General features: G+C 42.8%; 1 protein-coding gene across 5 annotated transcripts; it reads right to left on the bottom strand.

Annotated features, from left to right (window-relative positions):
* Positions 1 to 1,802: 1,802 nt before the first annotated feature.
* On the bottom strand, positions 1,803 to 14,814 carry SLC46A3 (solute carrier family 46 member 3). Of its 5 annotated transcripts, XM_055801247.1 has the most exons (6): positions 14,695 to 14,814; positions 14,253 to 14,465; positions 8,141 to 9,014; positions 7,640 to 7,723; positions 6,114 to 6,270; positions 1,803 to 4,398 (listed from the first exon to the last, which is right to left on the bottom strand). In XM_055801247.1, the coding sequence occupies exons 2-6, from the start codon at positions 14,442 to 14,444 to the stop codon at positions 4,311 to 4,313; spliced, it is 1,395 nt and encodes a 464-aa protein (XP_055657222.1). In that variant the 5' UTR covers positions 14,445 to 14,465; positions 14,695 to 14,814; the 3' UTR covers positions 1,803 to 4,310. The 5 variants fall into 5 exon arrangements, with proteins under 5 accessions (XP_055657222.1, XP_055657223.1, XP_055657221.1 ...); XM_055801248.1 differs by lacking the exon at positions 14,695 to 14,814 and having other exon boundaries at positions 6,114 to 6,189; positions 14,253 to 14,573; XM_055801246.1 differs by lacking the exon at positions 14,695 to 14,814 and having other exon boundaries at positions 14,253 to 14,570.
* Between the last annotated feature and the right edge of the window lie 5,040 nt (positions 14,815 to 19,854).

The following is a 19,854-nucleotide window of genomic DNA, read 5'->3' as shown; positions in this document are numbered from 1 at the left end:
GTTGTTTGTGTGCTTAAGTGTGTGGGGTGTTACTAAATTTAGGGTTGTAACAACTATTTTCTGCTGTCATGTGCTTTTGTCATATATAAATCCTGCAAGGCAGATAATATCATATGGTCTATTAGGAGAAAAAAGCCACCTGTGGTTAAAAAAATACCATCTCTTGTCATATGTGGGGAGCTTAGAAATACTGTTTCAAGACACGAACTGTCTTTATTCAGATTTTAATAACTTGGTTGAACTAAGTGTACTTGGCAATGTTTCTGCACGAACACTATAAACCTCTTCACAATCCCAAGCAGCTCGTGTGCTTAAAGCTGCCACGAATTCCCTATCCATGTGGGCCAAAGCCGCCAGCTCCAATCCTGGAAACTTCACAGTGCATTTATGTGCATCTACTGCAAAACATCACAACAAATTAAAAACATAGAGATGGCACAGTATAAGACACTTTACTGGTGGTTTTATATTTATATATTTAAACTTGTTTCATTTAAGAAGTGGAGCTTCTAAAATTGTCTTTCAATTGAGAGTTGCAGAGATTAGAGGCTTGTGCTTTGGAATGCAAGCAGTTTCATTTGTGTGTTTTGCCTCAGTGAGGTTAAAACAAGGGACCAATAAATTGAATATGGAAGTGTAGACCTACTCACCGGTTTGTTTTCCATAGCTGTCCTGGTCTTTCTGTGAGCTGATATACTTTACTAAATACCAGATTTAGCTGCTTTTTATAACTGACAATTTTCTTGTTAGCTCTGCGTAAAGCAAGCTTGGGGTTCAGTAGGCTTTGTACTGCTGTAGGCTCTGGCCAGAAAGGCTGAGGGATTACCTTGCCATGCCTGGGGCAAATTAAGGTACGGACATGGATTTGTAGGCTTTCCTACCAGTACTGTTCCAGAAAAGAGAGCCATCTCATAGTAGTACACAGTTACTGGTACCTTATAGCTGCACACCTTGGTGTATCTAGCTAGTTGGCCTTTCCTGATGTTGGCTGAAAGATGGATGCTATTGCATTTGAGCAAAACTACGTTAAGTAATTCTCAGTGCAGTGAAGACCGAATACAGCTTAGGAGGTGGGGCATAATTTCTAGGTGGTTTTGTTCAGCAATTAGTATACTTTATTAAAATCTTGGGTGATATCAAGCCATATTCAGAATAAGGAAGTTGGACTGTTATGCCTGTAAGGCTGGAAAGCAAATGGTGTACATAAGAGGCCTGTGCAAGAATTTATGCTATTCATAAAGTCACGGGAGTCAAACGGGACCGAGGCAAAGAGCATTTGAGATGAAAAAGGAAGGGTTACACTTGCTGGTGTGCAGTGGGTTGGCTGGGGACTGGGCTTCCCAGCCCAGCCCTTTCTTCCTATTCCATACAAGCTTCGTTCTGTGAAGCAGGTGCTGCAAGCAGCAATCCACAGAGGCGTGCCAAGCAGGGTCTGCTGGTAATTGGAGCTGGGACAAACCCAGCCTTGGTCTTGCCTTGGACCCGATCTGGGAAGGGGAGGAAGGTGCCTGCAGATCCGCTGCTGTGACAGGTACGAGCCGAGTCCCGTGCTGGCAGCAGTGCTCTCCCTGCTCTGCAGTTCCCCACTGGCTCTTGGTGCTGATGTTTTGGGCGGTACCTTTTCTTCTCCCCAGGCGCAAGGAGGAGGCAAAAAGCCCATCTTCCTGCACTGCTGTTGGTTTTATGACCACACAAAAAAGATCATACCACAGTGCTGCTGTTTCTGTCTACCTAAACATTCCTCCACCAGTCATCCCATTAGCTGTTTGTCAAAAAACAAAGCAAAAACGACAAATACAACATAGAGTTTAAAAAAACAAACTTCATTATTAATGTCTGTCAAAATAATCTGCACTTACATACAAATAGAGCAACTATTACAAACTTGGAAGATTTTGATTTAATAATCTGAAGCTCATTAGTGCCTGGTTTCATTAGCTTGCACTGTGCTAGGCACTTAAAAAACACAGTTCATACCCTTCGTGTGTTTTGACCTGAACTTACAGCCCGTTCTAAATCCTGTGTCTACCAGAAATACTTTGCAAACAGCACACACTTTGTACAGCAAAATCAAACCATAACAAAGCCATTCCTGAAGTGTACGTGCTTGTCCTCATTTTTGGACTGACACAATGCCACTGCGGAACTGGCTTGCTTTGTTGCTACCTTCCAAGTGCGAGCAGAGGTGTGCATTGAAGAAGAGGAAGTGAAGGCACACACCCCTTCTTCATTTGCTTTACTTTTTCCAGGCACTTTTGTGTGAAATAGTTAATTCCATAAAGCCTTACATAACTGTAATGAAGAGGCCAGGAAGACAATGTAATCTTTGTGCTGAAATCCTTTACATCAGTGTTTTCTTAATCTCTCTACAAGTACTTATTATGTTTTGGACCCATTGATTATTGTAAAACGCAGCTTGCTTCTCCAGCAAGTTGGCAGCGACTTGGGCACCTCCGTGGAAGCGAGGTAAACAGTTTTAGTTACTAGCTAGCATCTAAACTAGCTAGGAAAAGTTAATGATCTTTAATTGCCAATATCAGCCTTGGTAGTTCAGGACAGAAGTGTAAGAGCTGTTAGCTGTGTAAATATTCCTTCCCCCTGTCCTGGATAAATGGTACCGTTTTCACCAGTGATGGGTGGGTAGTGGTCTCCTGGATAGGGTAAACTCCCCTTTAACTTATTTGAACTGTCTTCCAAACTTCTCTGTGATCACGATACATAGCTTGGAAACAATGCTGTCACTCAAACAAAAATGATCTACAACAGTATCATCATGATGTGGTACTTATATTTTTCGGTGGAGTACGATGGAGAGGTTCTGCAGAAGTACTCTGTTCATGGGATGGATATTAATGGCTGTAAGCCGATCATTATACAGCATATGCTATGTCTCTTCATTTTTATCCTATGCTGTGTGCAGGTGAAGTCAGTTCCCACATTACAGCTGCTTTCATGGATTATCCTGCAAATATCAACTACTTCATATTATTTTGATGTCTCTACCTAATCTGTTTTGGTGGAAGAGAGTCATACAACCTACTTGTATTTTCAGGAATCAGAACAGTACTGGCTGTCAAACTCGCCTTGAATTAGCATGGTGTTACATTTACACTTCTGCTGTGCTGCGGTTCGCAGAAGCTAATGCTCTGGGTAACTCCTACTTAAAGATAGCAAGCAAAAAGGTGAAGAGTCAATGCAGAAACTGATTCCTAGGTTTGGCAGTCTCACCAGTTTGCACCGTGGCCCCGCGTAAGTCATTGTCCTCTCTTAATTTCTCTCTCTCTAACAGAGAGGATAATATCTGTTATGGAAGGAGGATCTTAATAGCATTTATAAAGTGCTTTGAAGATAAGAAATGCTGTTCAGGTACTCATCAATTATGCTGCATTCATTGCAAGACAATTAGATCCACGATTCAGATTTGGTCACCTCATTTCAGGGTTGTTAAAAAAATAATGAAAGATCCACTGAAAAGAAATGCTATTACAGCCTTTCACTAGAAGAAACATTTAAGCTAAGTATAGCCAACTTAACTAGAAAACAAGAAATAACTGTGGGACAAAAAATAGAGGTGTCTGTATCCAGTCCCTAATATATGGAAAATGATAAAAATAAATGTGCAATATGGCCTCTGCAAACTGCCGGCTTAACTTCACACTTGGCAAGCTGGAAATTTTCTAAGTATGCCAGTTCTGTGCGACAACCCATTTTAAGAGCTAAGTCACAGACAGGGTCTACATATCATACATTAAACGCTCTCTAGTAACTGCAGAGCAGTAAGTCTGCTTACAGCAGGTTCAAGTACTGCCTCCAGTTTGGGTGCCTTCTGAAAAAACTACCTTTTATTTAGCAGTTTTAGGTTTGGGGTCTTTACCATTAAGGCAGGCCTTTTAAGATGTACACAGCGGACTGCATCCTCAGCTGGCATGACCTCCACTAGCTTCACCCTCTGAGTTAATGACAAGCTTATCTCTGTTGCCCCACTTAGAAAGATACAGGATGTATCACAATCCACAGCTGACATTCTCAAACTTGAAAAAAGGCAATTGGAGAGTTTCATCCTACCTCATTTTTTTCTTCATGCTGAAAGCAGCATTAAAATCTCCATGGCCAGCCTATTTGCATAGTTAAGAGCTATCTTTATTTCAGGTGCTAAAAAGAGTGCTACCAATTTAGTGCTTATGGCTGCAGGGCCGCTTAGAGATTGTATCTGCAACTGTTGTGTTATCTCTATGGTCTCTGTACAACATAGTGAATGGTCTCTGCCACTGCATGTCCGATGAGAAAACCCAGGTAGGTGGAGCCTTTGTTCAACTATCAGTGCTCTCTATGCTGGACACTTCTTCAGGTACAAGCAGAGCCAAGTCCTCCCCATTCCAGCTTGTGCACAGAAGCCAGCTGTAAGACACAGATAAGACAGATATCTTTAGCTGAGCTAGACAGTTCCGTATAGCATGCTGATTCAGCACCACCACACACACTCGATAGCTCCGTTACAGCCATCTTGTGTGGCACAAAGCTGGTGGCACAAAGCTGTTGACGCAAAGCTGCCGACGTATCTTAGTAAACAAAAGCAGTAGCAGTGCAAGTTAGGCAATATTACTGCTGTGTTTGCTAAGTATGAAACTACTTGCCTGATTTATTACAGACTGGAACAACTATCCTTTCTGCTCTCAAACAGTAACACTGCAGGACACTCAAAAAAGGGTTTTAAAGAGACGTTACTCAAAGGGTGGGATATCTGAGACAGTGATGACAGAAGGAAAAGCAAAATAACTTACAAAAATTTATGGTGATGGTGGACTACAGTCCTGATTGCAGGATGGACTGATGGTAAATATCTGTTACTTTTTGCACAGAAAGAGTGCTTTCTTAATGAATTTTCTCTGCCATACAGCACTGAACGAAACTAAAAATACTACTTCATAAGTATTTACTGGGCCTTTGTTAATATAACTGAATTCCTCCATTTTTTGTTACTTTACTGAAAAGCATTCTCCACTCACACACAAGGCCCCTTCAATTTGCTCAGGTCTGAGACCCACCACTACCTTTGTCTTAAGTTACTATTAGTGCAGCTTCTCTGAATAGACTGTGTAAAACACTGTAGTGGGGCAGGCAGAGACTTGAAATTATGTCAAGTGTTTGAAATCTACAGTGTTATCACTGCCCATTTAAAACTTAAAATGCAGCTGATGTAGAGATGAAAGGTGACTGAGGTAAAATCTAAGCATTAGGAAAAGAGATACAAGTCTCCAGCAAGAGTACTACCCTCTTAAAAGTAGCTTTTTCTCTCCTGAATATAAATCTATCTAATGAAAAGTGATCCTTCTGTCGTTCAGAACTATGTTCCAGCATCCTAAAAAGACATCTTTTCTACTGGAAATAAGGTAAAGTGAACTTTGCTTTTGTGAATACTCATGAATAATGATATTTTGCTGTCAGCATTACTAGATGGTCACTAGATACCATTAGATGCAAATACTATAGAGGTATATTTTTAAACATGTCTAGAGGTTTATTCATATTGGCCTTAAAAGTTAGTGCAGATCTTTTATGGATTTTAATAGCTCTGGGTCACCAGGTACCCATGACCAAGGACCAGAACAGATAGCTTTCCACTGAGTTCACTGGGGCATGTTTATAACCCTCATTACCAATTAGAAGAGCTCCGATACTGCAAAGTTAAACTCATGCCTTTCAAGTGATCTGTTACTTTTGTTCTTTGTGAAAGGCTCTCCTGTAAGAAAGACGATGTAAAGGTCCCAAACCAAGGGAAGGCACACACATGCAGTCAGGGGTATGGTGTATCCCACTAGTAGCACATTCGGGGCAGATTTCAGTTTGGGGGAGTTAGGTGACAAGTTCACATCACGGAGCTGAGGGCAGATAGCTGGATCAGGGCCAGAATGGGACCGATGATGGGAAATCTCCAGCAAAGGTGCAGGGGATAGGTGCTGAAGAGAGCAAAAGTGTGAGACCAGAGCTACTAGAGCACACTAGAAAACACTGAAGTTTGAGAACTACTGCACTAAACCGTTCAGTTTCAACTCACATCAAAACAGAAATTACCAGCAAAAGCAGTCAGAAGCACCCTCTTGATCCATACTTACCATAGGGCAGCCAGCGGAATTACACAAAGGCCTGCCGATAGGAGGAAGCTGAAGCCTGAAAACCATGCAACCGTAGCTGCATAGAGAATATTAAAAACTGAAAGTGAAACAGTGCCGGTCACAACTTCTAAACAGGCAATACAAGCAAACACAGCACCTGCCAAAAACAAATGGATGAATTACAAACAAAACTAAACAAAACAAAAGCCACTTCCAAATAGTTAAAGTTTTTATACTTGTTTTGAAAGATTTACAGTACTTCAGCAAGTACGCAAGTAACAAGCATCTGAGTATCGTATGTCTTTGCTACGGAAATGTATTCTGTGGGGACTCCTACAAAAGACTTGGTTTTTAAATGAAAAACAAAACAACAAAACCATTTTGCTGATGGGAACTATTTTTCTTTGATACTATTCTGCCACCATACCACATGAAGTTCAAACTGTTCATGCTCACTAACCATTCCAATTCTCCTCTCAGTTTTCACTCTTCCCTTTCTTGTTTCTTCTTTCACTGATCTTCATGCTTATATACGGAAAAGGCTGTGATCCAACAAAGACTGCTGGTTCAGCACTTAACCATCTCCTCATTTTTGAAAGGAAAGAAACAACTACCCACTGGGGTGGCAGTCTATCACATCAGTGTCATGTTGAACACATTTTCCAAAGCTGCATTCATATTCACAGTACCATAAAAAAAATCACAACAGGTAAGCAGAAAACTATGGCAAGAGCCAACACGATTCCTGCACCAAACTACTGAAGTAGCCAAAACCCTGAAGAATGCCCAGAAACTGCAAAAACAGAGGTGTATGTTAGCATAGTTAAGTACAAAGATATCTTCGGTTTAGTGTAAAAAGATAAGATTTCTTAGAAAATAAAGCCAAACAACTCAGGAGAATACTTCTAGAAAGTGTATGCTCCCCAAAAGCAAAATACGGAATACTAGAGCCACATTTTGAGGCCTGACATGCCTTTTTCTGTGTTCCATAAGGAAAGGACTTAGAGAAGTAATATATTACATCTTTTGAGACATGTTTAAGTAGCCATAGGCACCTGTGAAGCTGGGTACATAGCTCAGGATCAAAGTCCAATTGTTTTCAAGTGCTTTGAAGGTTGACCACCTATCGCTTACCTTTATAAATTATTAAGTGTGACAATGACTTGATAACAGAAATGTATCTTTCTCTGCCACGTCAAAATCTTGTGAATGTAGAAACACTTGTGAAATCACATTGGTATAAAAATTGAGCATTCCTCTACTTCATGTTCCCCATGGTCTTTATTTTTAGAGCAGTATCTCCTTTGAAGGTTGAAACTTGCAATAGTTTTTAAACACAATACTGTTTATATTAAATTCAGAATTAAAAGCCATTAATATCATGACACAGGGTCATATTATACAGAACTTGAAAGAAAAGCAGTCTTAAAATACCAATACATATCTGTTCGTTTAAAGGTAATCTTGCTGCATCTCTGTTCTGAAATATTGTATTAATGAGTTGTTTAAGAACAAATTCTACTCACCCTGTTCACCAGTGAGAACCACTTTTGATAGCATGGATCGGAGAACAGGAACAGGCATAAAGCAGAGCAAAGATGGCACTCTTACTGTAAAGCAATGAATCAGTCATGAGACAGTGAAGTAATAAAAATCCAAGATTTTACAAATACATTGCAAATGAATTAGTCATATGCTTTTGAATGCTCAGTTCCCCAAATAATAAAAGGCAATAGAAAAGTCAAACTAGAAGTGCACGGAGACACAATTATCTGTTTTTAGATAGAGCACAGAGAAATTAATAAATCAAATATACCTGTATGGCACTAAAATATATCATAAGCAAGTAATTCCATTCTCTCTCCACACGCTTAATCTTTTAATTAAACCCTAAATCAGCCTGACCAACCTTCTGTATTTTACCTCTCTATGACCCTTTCAATATGGTACATCCAGCATCTACCAACTGCACACAGCAGTATTGTCATATATATTGTTGACCATGAAAGAACTGATTCTCAACTCACCTAAAAACATGAGCAGGGTAGTTTTGGCAAAGGCAGCCATGACCATTCCTCCAATGTAAGAAAATATCCCAATAAAGACAATATATATGTCTTTGAGACATTTAGAAAGTAAGTAAACTCCTAAAAAACTGGTCAGAGAGACAGAAGTGAATGCAGCTGCTCCATATCCAATGTACACTTCATTCCAGCAGAGTGGCTCGTCCAGTTCATAGAGTGTAAAAAGTGAACTCCCACCAAACATAGTAAACAAATATGTCATAAATGTAAAAAGTAACACAATTATTAAAATACGCTTTTTATAAGGGGCAGTTTTAAAAAGCATGTACACTCCAGAAAATGTCTCTCTAAAAAGTTCTTTACAGGATGCTGGTGCCTCATGCTGCAATTCAGATACACCTACTGTATCTTCCAGGAAAAATATAATATAGATAATATTAACAACATGAAGCAGAGATGCTGTCACAAATGTCCATGTAAAGCCTATTCCCCTTAGAAAGTAGCCAGATAACAGTCCTGCCAGTCCAGATACAACTCCAAAAATCAAATCCACCACAGCTATTCGCGTTGTTTTCTGCTTCTCATCATGACACACATCTGCTATAAAAGCAAAGCCTCCCCCAAGGAAAGTTGCTATACTCCCAAACAGTCCAGTAACAAATGCAACCGCAAACAGGATAGAAAGTGACAAGGAAAAATAGGATATTACAGTGAGGCAAATATTAGCAATCATAGCTCCCATTGATGGTAAAACTAAAGACCTCTTGCGTCCCTGGCGATCCCCATTAGCTACAATGACAAAGGCAACTATAAGGCTGGGAACTGCCCCAGTTAAGTCCAACTGCATATTAAAAACAGAGGCTTTTTCTTGAACTTCCTGCAAAGAGAAAACAAAAATAATTGTAAACACTACAATACATTGAAAAAAAATGTCTATAATAGTATCACACAATGATTAGCATGCAGTATAATGAATACTCAGCACACGTTTATAGACTATAAAACATACATACAAAATAATACATAATTTTATAAGATTATATGACATATTATGCTGTAATAAAATACAGTACATTACTGTATGTTTATAAAAACATTATATTACAGTAATCACTAACACAAAGGAATTGCATGTTCAAAGATTCCCACTTTTGTGATTTTACCTTCAGTATATCTCAAACATCCCTTGTTACATTTTTAGCCAGAACTTACTTCTTAAGATACAGTCTTATAGCACTCTTAACAGGGAAGTTTCAATGGAGACAAGAGAACAATCCCTTTGAACATGCATTTACAAGAGCTGGTGTTTACACTGTAAGTATTTCCTTCAGTACAGGCTACAACAGAAAGACAGGGGGCCTATTTTAATCTTTCAGAAATCAGTAAGTCTTTGATTGAGGAAAACGCCCCATGCTCCCTACTCACAGCAGATATTTTTCCTCCAAATAATCCTACTGCGAGGATTACAAGAAACAATTCACTGACTAGCACATTGTGCAAGTAAATGCATCAGCATTTGCTCTGACATCCCAGTATACAATGCTAAGAATAACAACAGCAACCACAATGTGAAACACAGCATTAAAAATTATACCGACTCATAGATATATAAATTAACTAATTTTTAAAACACTGCAAAGCTCTGGGTTCAGAAACTGTCCCAATCAGTGATGTCTCTCTAGACACGCTACAGCAGGTATTCACATAAGGAACAGCAGCTAACACTTTGACAATAAACTGTAAATACCCATTATGGGGAAAAATTCCAAGTTCTTTTTAACACAAGTATAAAAATCAAATTTAGCTGAAAAACAATCAAATAACAGAACATGAATGGCTGCAGAAAAAAGAACAGAAGAAAAGTTAATTAAAAAAATTATCTTGTTATGAAGCCAACTTCTAAATGATGCTCAGCAAGTTAATTCAGATCTTGCTTTTAATGCACAGATGCAGGCTGGACAGACAGCAGCCGCAATAGCCCTTGCAAAGACAACCGCCTGATCAGACAGAAGAGCAGCAGGGGAAAGGCAGTAACTTCATTCGCACAAACCCTTTACACTCTGTAAGGTAAACTTTCAGATGCAGAGAGTAAAGTCACTCTGAAAGGTCTCTTGAAGTCTTCTGAGGTATCACACTGACTTGGGCAGGGGCTGCACTCTTCAATCAGTAGCAGGTACAGCCTTCTAAGTCTTCCCAAGCCATTCTCCCTGTATTCAAGCCATCTATATTCCACACTTCAGGTGTTTCCTCTAACATAATCCTCATGGAGTAGCATCCGAAAGATGAAAAAACCCTAGAATTTCCAGGAATGTACTCTGGGCAATTTTAAAAGCTGCTGAATGCTTATTTATATTTACAGGCAAAGACCGTGAGTTTCAAGTTCAACCTCTTCCTTTGTTTACAAGATAACAGGTTTTATTGCAAGAGGAAAACGGAACTGATCCTGAGGCCCTCAAGGAAGGCCCTCAGGGAAGGCCCTCAAGATCCGCAGCACCCTGGAGTCTTTTACTCTTTTCCCTTATGGTGCCTGACTACCCTAGGATTTATGATGCCCTGTCCACCGGCCAGCACTGTTGTCACCCTGGAAGGGTCAAAACCACGAAAAGTTGAACAAGATGACATGAAAAATTATATTCTCATCTTTAACTCCTCCCCTGCTGACAAAGAAAATTCCATCTAGTTGGAGGCAATGCTTCTTTACTAGGATCATCATGTTCAAAGACATGAGCATCAAACAAATGCTAATACATCAGAAATAAAACCAGATGTTATTATATATAATCTCAATCCACATTAACCATACAATACAAATATTGCCAAACCACAATGAAGTGTAAATCTGAAGGAATAAAACAGCAAAGACCTGGGTTTCATTGTTTTGGAAGCAGTCGTGCAACATAAAGAATATGGCTCACATCCAGATACTACAAATGACCATAACCTTGCTGACATAAATGACTTCTTGTCTACTGACAAGAAGACAGACAGACGTACAGGAAAACTCCATCTAGAGTGTAAGGCACTTGACTGCCTACTTTATATTTTTATAAAGTCAATGCAAAGGAATACAGAAAATAATAAGTCAAACCCTTAGCTGCTTTATAATCATATTAACTACTAAATAATCAATGGAACTACAAAGATTTAAGAGAAAGGTTTTTTAACCTGCAAATTCACTCTACTTTGAAAAAATGCTCATGGTGGACAGAAACGGTTCTTAAAATTACAGATTTCAAAATTAAAAGACCGAAGAAGCAAATCACATATAAGGATTAAATTAAAAGAGAAGTGTAGTGCCTGAGGCTGAGCAATGTACAGCACGTGATAAACTGACAGGCTCATAAAATTAGAAAAAATCACTGAGTAGCAAAGGAGAATGCACAGATTGGAAAATAAATAAACTGGATGATGAATAATGTTTAATGATTAAAAATACAGCTCTTTCTGAGCTTAAAAAAAAAAGGGAGGATTATCCAAGTCAGTGATTGGAATGCTTCAGCTTGTATTCAAGTAAACTTTGGACTAATTTTATTATAAAATGAATAATTTCCTTCAAATTGTAAGAAACAATTAATATAAAGGCTGCAAAGACTATCCATTTTGAACTAATTTTTATTTTCAATTTCCTTTTACGTTTTCCTCTGAAATAGGTGAGATTAGTGTAAAGTGTCTCCATTCTCAGAAAAGAAGGACTTCCACTAAATTAACCATTAAGGGAGGTGTTCTAAAAGGTAATGCCAAACAGGGCCTCTAGGGAACACTCCTGACAGCAAAATTTACAGAATGTGTAAACCTAAGTCAGTTAGGCTGGTCTTGAAAAACCCAGAACACCTATTTCACATATCATCAAGAAAGGGCTTGCGACCCGAGTTACTGGATCTACTCTTTGGCCCATACACAAGACTATTACTCAGCCCAGAGACTGGGTTCTGCTAAATCAAACGCGTGTTTTGAGCATTTACCATTCTTGTACTATGGTAACAAGCGTGGTATCAAAATGCAGGCAAGACATCCAGACAAGAGCGTAATTGTCCAAATGCTCACGCCTTGCTGGCAATCACTGAAATGGACGGAATGGAAATTTGGCAGGAAAGGGAAACAAAGGAGTTATGTTGGCCACTTAACTACTGTCTTGAAGGATTCATGTTCTCAAGTATCAGGTTAATTACACTTTGGAACCCTTATACCAAAAGCCCTGTCATAAGTGAATTCACCACCACATCAACCAGAGACGCTACCCAAACTTCAGCTGAAATTAAACACTCTGCTTCAATGTTTTGCAAAAATAAAGTCTTGTGTCCTGAACCACAGGTGATTGCAATTTGAAAATCAGGTTTAATTTGGGGGGTTTCTAGCAGATGCAAAGTCCAGAAATGTTTCTGAAATGTAAGCTTCTTGATGCGCTCTGCAGTTAGAACTGTATGCACCATGTATGGTTTTCTTAAAAGAGTTGCTCCTTTCTTATACCAAAATGCCCACACAGAGCACCAAACAGGGAGAAAATACTCCAGAAAACACTTTGGAGGAGTAACACACAAGCATTACTCAGACAATAATTGGTTTTTAGTTCCAAATCAATTCCAATGGGTGGCATACATTACCTTCCTCAGCTGGTGGGTCAGCCCAAAAGGCACGCTGGACTACAATTCCATTGACCTTTTTACTTTCACATTTTTTCTAAGACCAGCTTCTGTCACATGACAGAGAACCTACTCCACACTAAAGATCCCAAACTGTTTCTTTGATCATCTTCAATGGAAGCACATACCAGTAAAAAATTTTGGGTTTACATATACACAATGTATATATAAATATATATGACAGATGAGACAGATAAGCTCAGGTGTTCAGTCTTGTGCATACACAGCACATCAGAGACTCAAATCTGGGATGTGAGCAAAAATTTCAAGTGCCACCTTTTCAGTAGCGTAGCGGAACGCCAGCTGACTATTCCTGTAACTCCACCTTCTGTGTAATTTACAGTCCAAGTCATCTACTTTTCTGACTCTACAGCAGTTTCATGTTCCACTTAATCCAATCTAACTACCAGTTGTTGTTGCCAAGGATGATTCTCTTGCAGCTCTTCTGGAAATGTGTTCCCTCCACCATCCCCATGTTAGATACAGCAATCCTGCGGCCACAGGGTGTGTCAGAGCAGTGCACTTGCCTCAGAAAAACACCGCCACTCAAAAAGCAACAAACTCAAAAGAAGAGATGAGCTTTCTGTTGAATCAAGTGCCCTGAGCAAATCCAAACCGTAACCTGTAACTGAAAGCCTGTGAGATGCAACACATGGGTGGAGAAAGGAAAATGCAGTATGATCATCTATTCTGCTGGGAGCCCATAGTCAGCTCTGCTTAAGTGTAGCATTAAAACTGCACTGGAAATGCAACCAAAGAGGTTCCGATCAATGCCCAGCTATCCAGCATGCCCAACAATGAAAAAGTGCTAAAAACGTAATTGACCATAGGATGCTGTCATCTTGACACCTTTGTAGTTCAACAAGGCTGACTAGCACTCTGAATGGCGAACCATCAGTTATATTTGATTGTGCAAAGCTCGGTTAATTTTTTTTCGTGTTTCAAAATTACTTATTTTTTTAATTTCAGTTCTCCCCATTCCTCATTCTTGTAATTTCTCTGAAACAAGTGTATTCTAAACCACATCTTATTCCTATGGGATGTTTGCTCAACTTTACATCGTTACAATGAACACTGGAAGCTGCAAAGCCCACCAGGGGCTCACAACCACAGGCACAAACCTCACTTCACAACTGAAGGCACAAACCTTCAGCCCTGCTCGCTGTAATGTCCCCGCTGTAATGTCATGTCAAGGGAAATTTGGGCCCAACCCTCCAGGGTGATTTTCAGCTCCTGCTTAAACAGGAATTTATCTCGGCATCCTCCTGGGAGCCAGATCTTTGTCCTTCAAGCACTACCAAGCACCCACCACGCTACGCCAGAGCAGCGCGACAGCGCAGTGACAGCGGGGCCACCGAAGTGCCGCTGTCCCCTGTACAAAAGGTTAGGTAAGGTTAGGGGAAAGGGTGTCACCCCGCGACAGTGGCTCTGGGCAGCACCTTTACTTGCAGCTGTCGTTATTGTCCCCCTCTTACCTTCTCCTTGATGTATGTCGGGCTACTTTTATTCTGTTCGCAGTAACTGGCATTGCTGTCGCTTACGAAGGTGGAGTTGTACTCGTCCTCCCACAGCCGCCGGTAGATGAACTGCTGCACCAGCGGGCTCGTCAAGGAAGACGCAAATATGTAGACGAAAATGACGGGCTCCACGCACAAAACCTTCCTCATGTCTGGGCTGCGGGTTTAACCCTGCGGAGCGGAGAACGAAACGCAATTTACTCACTGCGCGGAAGGCAGGCACCCGGCCGGCGCCCCCCCCGCGGCTGCCAGCAGCCCCTGCCCGCCCGGCCCGGCCGTGCCCCCGCCCGCTGCCCGCCGAGGGGAGCCGTGCCCCGCCGAGGGGAGCCGTGCCCCGCCGAGGGGAGCCGTGCCCCGCCGAGGGGAGCCCCGCCCGCCGCCGCTCCCCTCCGCCCCGCACCGGCCGCCGGCGCAGGTCACGCAGTGCCTGCTGTGCGTGACACCGAGAGGCGGGACGGCGGGGACAGCCGCGTCCCTCACCCAGGCGCGTCCCCCCGCCCCCCCGCCGGCCCGTCGCCGCCCCCCCCGGCCGCCCCGGGGAACGAAGCCGGGCGCCGCCATCTCGCCCCGCCGTCCCTCAGCTGCTTCTGGGCTGCGAGCAGGGCGCTGCGGCGGGCGGGCCCGCGGCCTGGCGCTGCGGGCCGAGCCTGAGCCGGCGGCCGGGCCCCGGGGAGAGGCCCCCGGCGTGGCGGCTGGCCGCGGCGGGCTCGGCAGGACGAGGGGCCGCGGCCTGCCCGGCGGCCGGTCCCGGGGGCAGCCCTCCCCCGCGGGGAGGAGCAGCGCGTCCTCCGCGGGGCCCGCAGCCGTGCCGGGGGCGCGCGGGGCTGCTGCCCGAGATTATGGCAAGTCAGCGCTTTCAAGGTGTCGCCGCCGAGCTGTCGCTGCGTGTTTACCGGCCCAGAGAGTTTGTTTGAGCCGGTTACGCAAGGACGCTGGCATCGGCGGCACCGTTGGCCTCGTTTAACGGCGACGCGGAGGGCCGGTGCCGGTGCGGGGCTCGGCCCCGCCGCGGACCGGGAGGTGCCTGTGGCCCGAGCTGCCGGGGGTGCCGCGCTCAGCGGGGGGCGGTTAGCGGCCCTGTCACAGCCGCCCCGTTCCCCCTGCCGCTGGGCTGTCAGGGTGCGGGGGGGCAGCATGTGTTGGCCACCGGCTGGTCTCGGGGTAAGGCCTCATCCTCCCCGCGGCTGACATGGCTGATGGTGACTGCGGTGGCCTGCGTGGCGGCTGGGGCTGCCGACGTATGCCGCTCTGCCAGAAAGGTGATGCTAGCGCAGATGCACAGGGTCGTGCCGTTCAGCGTGAGCTTTGCCCGCCTTGATGTACATAAACAACAGGGAGCAACGCCATGCCATCGGAGCTGTGAAACTGCAAGGTGTGTTCTCTTGTGCAAACTGCCCACTCACTGATGATGGCTGCTCGCTGGGTTATGGGTGCTGGCTGCTCTCTGCTCTCAGGTGGGGCAAACACCACGGCACCCCTGCGCTTCTCTTTCACTTTGGTGCTCTGTCACCTTAAGACACCGAGTAATGATTCTGGCCTCCTCGCAGGTGTGGTACAGCAAGGGGAGGTGGTTGCTAGGAGTCCCAAAGGACCTCCTCTCAGTCTTAAATACTGTTTTTCAATGGCAAATACGGCAAAAAGGCATATTTGCCAAAAGCTCATCAAAACTTCAGTGGTTCCCTGATGTATTTTTTTCTCTTAAAACAAGAAGTGCAGTTTAGACACGTCATGTGTGTTCAGTCCCTTCATAAACTGATTTGAAGCTAGACTAACTGTAACATGGGTCATAGGCTCTTGAATAAAGCTTTAATTTGTTTCACTGGCATGTGACATGTCATTCAGTTCCAAATCTAGGGGCAACACTGGCCTGTCGTGTCTTAGCGTATGATCAACCTGATGTACAAACAAGCTCAGTGGATCATTTACTGATCGTTTACTTCTTCAGATGGTGAGCTTGTTAGGTCTGCCATATAGGCCGGCTCACAGAGACACGCAGACAGACAGTGATTTAAAAACAGTGCAACTCTGGCCTGAGATCAACTGTAGAGACTTGACCTTCTCCTCGACCTAAAGTCTGATTCATGCTGTGACAGTATTTTGTCATAAGGTAAAGCAAAAACAATCATGTGACAGTGACACGCAAATGGGCTGCTAGGTGAGAGGGGCTGCTTGGGTCACTCAGTGAGCTGTTAACATTCATTTGGACATGGTTAAGAAGGGATTTTAAGCCTGTGGGAACTTTCTGTTACTCCACAGGGATATTGGCCAGAGCCTGATTAGGTTTCTTGCTAGGTCCAGCTGTGCGGAAGAGCATGTTGCTCATGAGCACAAGTGTCTGAGTACAACTTGTTTTAGCTACCAGTCCCTTCAGAACAGCCTTCCCAGTGCCAAAGTTCGGACCCCTGGCTTTGTGCTCTGGAGGAGTCCTCTGTTTCTGTCCTTCCTACCTCCAGTAACAGTGTTTTAAGTCTGGGCTTGGGTTTGCAGAGCCAAGTGGCTCCAGCAAAGTTGCAAATGCTGAAGGCAAGGCTGCAGCATGCGCTTGGGCATCTCTAAGCACCTGGTTATCTTTGTCCCAACAGCTTGAAGCCTGCTCATGAGTAGCTTCTAGTGCCGACAGGTAACATACACCCCTCCCACAGGTGCACCGGAACATACTTGACCCTCCATTGATCCCAGTCCCCCCTGCACGGGGAACTAAAAGCAACAGATGTGATTGAACTTTTAAGATCAGACTTAGCTGGGTGGTGCTCATGCTTTGAAGCCCAGCATTTCCAAATAGCAGAATACATGGCAAACTAGCTTCAGAAGATTAGGAGACTTCTAAGAGATCCTACCAGCACTGGTCAAAAGGCAAAGATGTTATATTACCTTCAGCAACAGAAATCTTCAAACAAGCCTTCTGCACTTTGAGGAATTATGCATGACTTATGTGGCAAGATCTTGGCATTCAGTGATTGCTATGATTGCGTTCTCAGACAACTTTGTTGCTGAAAAAAAGCGCAATTTTTAATTATATATATATTTGCACACAAATAATTGTAAACATGAAAGCAAATTCTTTTGATGAAGATGAAGTTGAAGCCATTTTGGAGATCTGGACAGTCACATTTCTTTGCAGAAAAAATCAGTAGTGCTTTAATAAATAGTATTGCCATGTGAAATGTGATTTTAATTGCCTTATGAGAAGTTAAGTACTTGTTAAAATTGAAGTGACTGTAATTTTTCACATTAACAATCTACTGAGATCATGCAGAACCTTAGCCCTCTACAAATAATTTTTGGATTACAGAGTGACATTAAGAAGTACTGTACCTGCTAATATTCCGCTCATGTTTTCGAGGCTATCCTGGCAACAATGGTTAACACAAATTAGAAAAAGAAACCTAAAAGAGGGAAGAGAGAAGCACACTTTCTGCAGAGTTGATTTTATACAAAATGGAGTTCTGCAGAACTCCTTGCATACCCTGTGACTTGCCAATGAGCACGGCAAAGAGATACGTGAAGAAAGTTCTCCAAATAGTACCACTGGAGGACAGGAGAAGAGAGTAAGTTATGTAATTCTGTAGAAGCATGCCTGGGTTTAGATGTAACTGTTTTCATTATAACAGTTGATTGCTGAAGCTTGAATGCCAAGTCTTGACAACAGAGTAGTAATGAAGTTTTAAATGTGAAAGAAAACATGGTAAGGAAAATTTGCACAACAAATCAACCACACAGTTTTGAAGTGCCTCTCTTCTGTAAAAAAAAGACAAGGAGAAACTGTTAATATCATCCAACCCAGAGAAAAACCTGTGCAGGGTTCACGTCACTGATATTCACTCATTGCAGATCATCACTGATTTTCAGGGCCTAAAGTGGCATCTCTGATCTTTGGCTGTTTACACAGCTAAAAGCATCTGCCCTGGCAAGTGGTCACTGACCTCCAGCCCAGGTAGTGCAGAGGGGCTCACACCTTCACCGCTCTCTCCTCTGACTGACCCTGTCTGCACTGCGTAGCGTTTGGTCTGAGTCTCCTCTGGCCCTAGGGGGTAACCAAAAGACACAGGTAATCATACGTACTAACAGTTTTGTCTTTTTGAAGTCCAGAACGTCTGAAACAAAGTGACTGAGTTAATCTGGTGTGGAAGAAGGTGCTTGAAAGGTATGGGCAAGGACATCCCACCGACCCAGCGCTGCTGAAAACAGGGTGTTGTTCTGAACCCCTATGTCACAGCATGAGCACTACCGCTGACTGTAGTCTCCATGCCATATGGTACTTATTACTGTGCTTAAGTGCTGTGTTGAAAATCTGTGCTTGAGTCCTCAGGCATGTGTAAGGCATCAGGATATATTTATTTTCTCTGAATTAGATAATCTTAACAGAACTGACACTCTTACTGGCCTCTCATCACGCACACTGTGTAACAGCAGCCATTTGCTAATGGTGTGGTTCATTCGGCATTTTTGCCTTTCAGTTATTTCCCTCGATACTCATGTATTTGCAAGTCCTCAGTGCTCATCTCTGATTATTTTGTATCTCACATGTCAGTGTTTCCATTGAAAGCCCTTTACCCCGGTGGCTTTTCTGTTTAGCTGACTCAGTGGAAGAGAATTTTGCAGCTCCTTTCGTGCTGGGTTCAGGTGCAGCTTATGTGGACGGCTGCTTTATCCAAAACAAAGCTACAAGGAGCTATTAGGCCTGCCATGGCTGGCTTTCAGGCTTCTCAAGGATTTGAAATTTATTTTATGCAGCTGCTTAGTTCTGTTTGCGGGGGTTTTATTTGCTTTTTTCCTTCCTGTTTTGCTTTCAATTACATTTATGTACTAGACATACGATAGTTCTTCACTGTGGATAGGTGATGTCAGTTGTGTTGTCTGATTGCATTGCTTGACATTGAATTTCTACTGAGCTGTTTTACAACTCCAGTTTAGCACCTCAGTCTTACTTTGCAAAACCGCTTTGAAAAGTAATGATAACGTGGTCCTGCCTGCCACTCTGTCCCCTCTCTGCAAAGCTGTTCATTGGGTGGGGATGATCAGCAGCAGCCTCAAGATGTTCCTCCTTACTGTGACTCAGCAAAGTGCTTCTCTCTTTGGTCTGTATTCCACTTCACCTATTCACAGAAGTGGACAAATGCATCCTTCTGCATAGAAGAATCTTTTAATCTGAAACAGTGGATTTATATATTTTATTATTTTTTTATGTAATATAAACAATTTCTTAAAATGAGGAACTGAAAGTAACCAACTGAGGCAGGGCTGGAGTGGCTGCGTAAGTCACATGTTCTGTTGCAGGAAGCTGTTAAATTTTGTCTGCTCTTAAAATTTTGCTAAATCAAAGTGTTTTTCCAGCTTGCTAAAGAAAATTTCTTTTCACTCCTAGTAAGCTGGTGGGACTGGCCAGCTGCATTCCCTTTTCAGAGATAAGGACTTATCGTCTGCCATCACCCTTAAGAGAAGCAGTAGTGTTTTTGGGGAACTTCACCAAGACCAGTAAGCAGAATGCAGTATATTGAGGATATAGGTATTTAAGCTGAGTGGCATCACGAAGACTTCCTGCTGGTGACAGGTGGTGAGT

The sequence above is a fragment of the Falco peregrinus genome, chromosome 4 (genome assembly GCF_023634155.1).
Source record: "Falco peregrinus isolate bFalPer1 chromosome 4, bFalPer1.pri, whole genome shotgun sequence".
In the NCBI taxonomy this organism is placed as follows: domain Eukaryota; kingdom Metazoa; phylum Chordata; class Aves; order Falconiformes; family Falconidae; genus Falco; species Falco peregrinus.
Note: the sequence above shows the minus strand (reverse complement) of the source record. Positions and strands in the feature narration are given on the sequence as shown.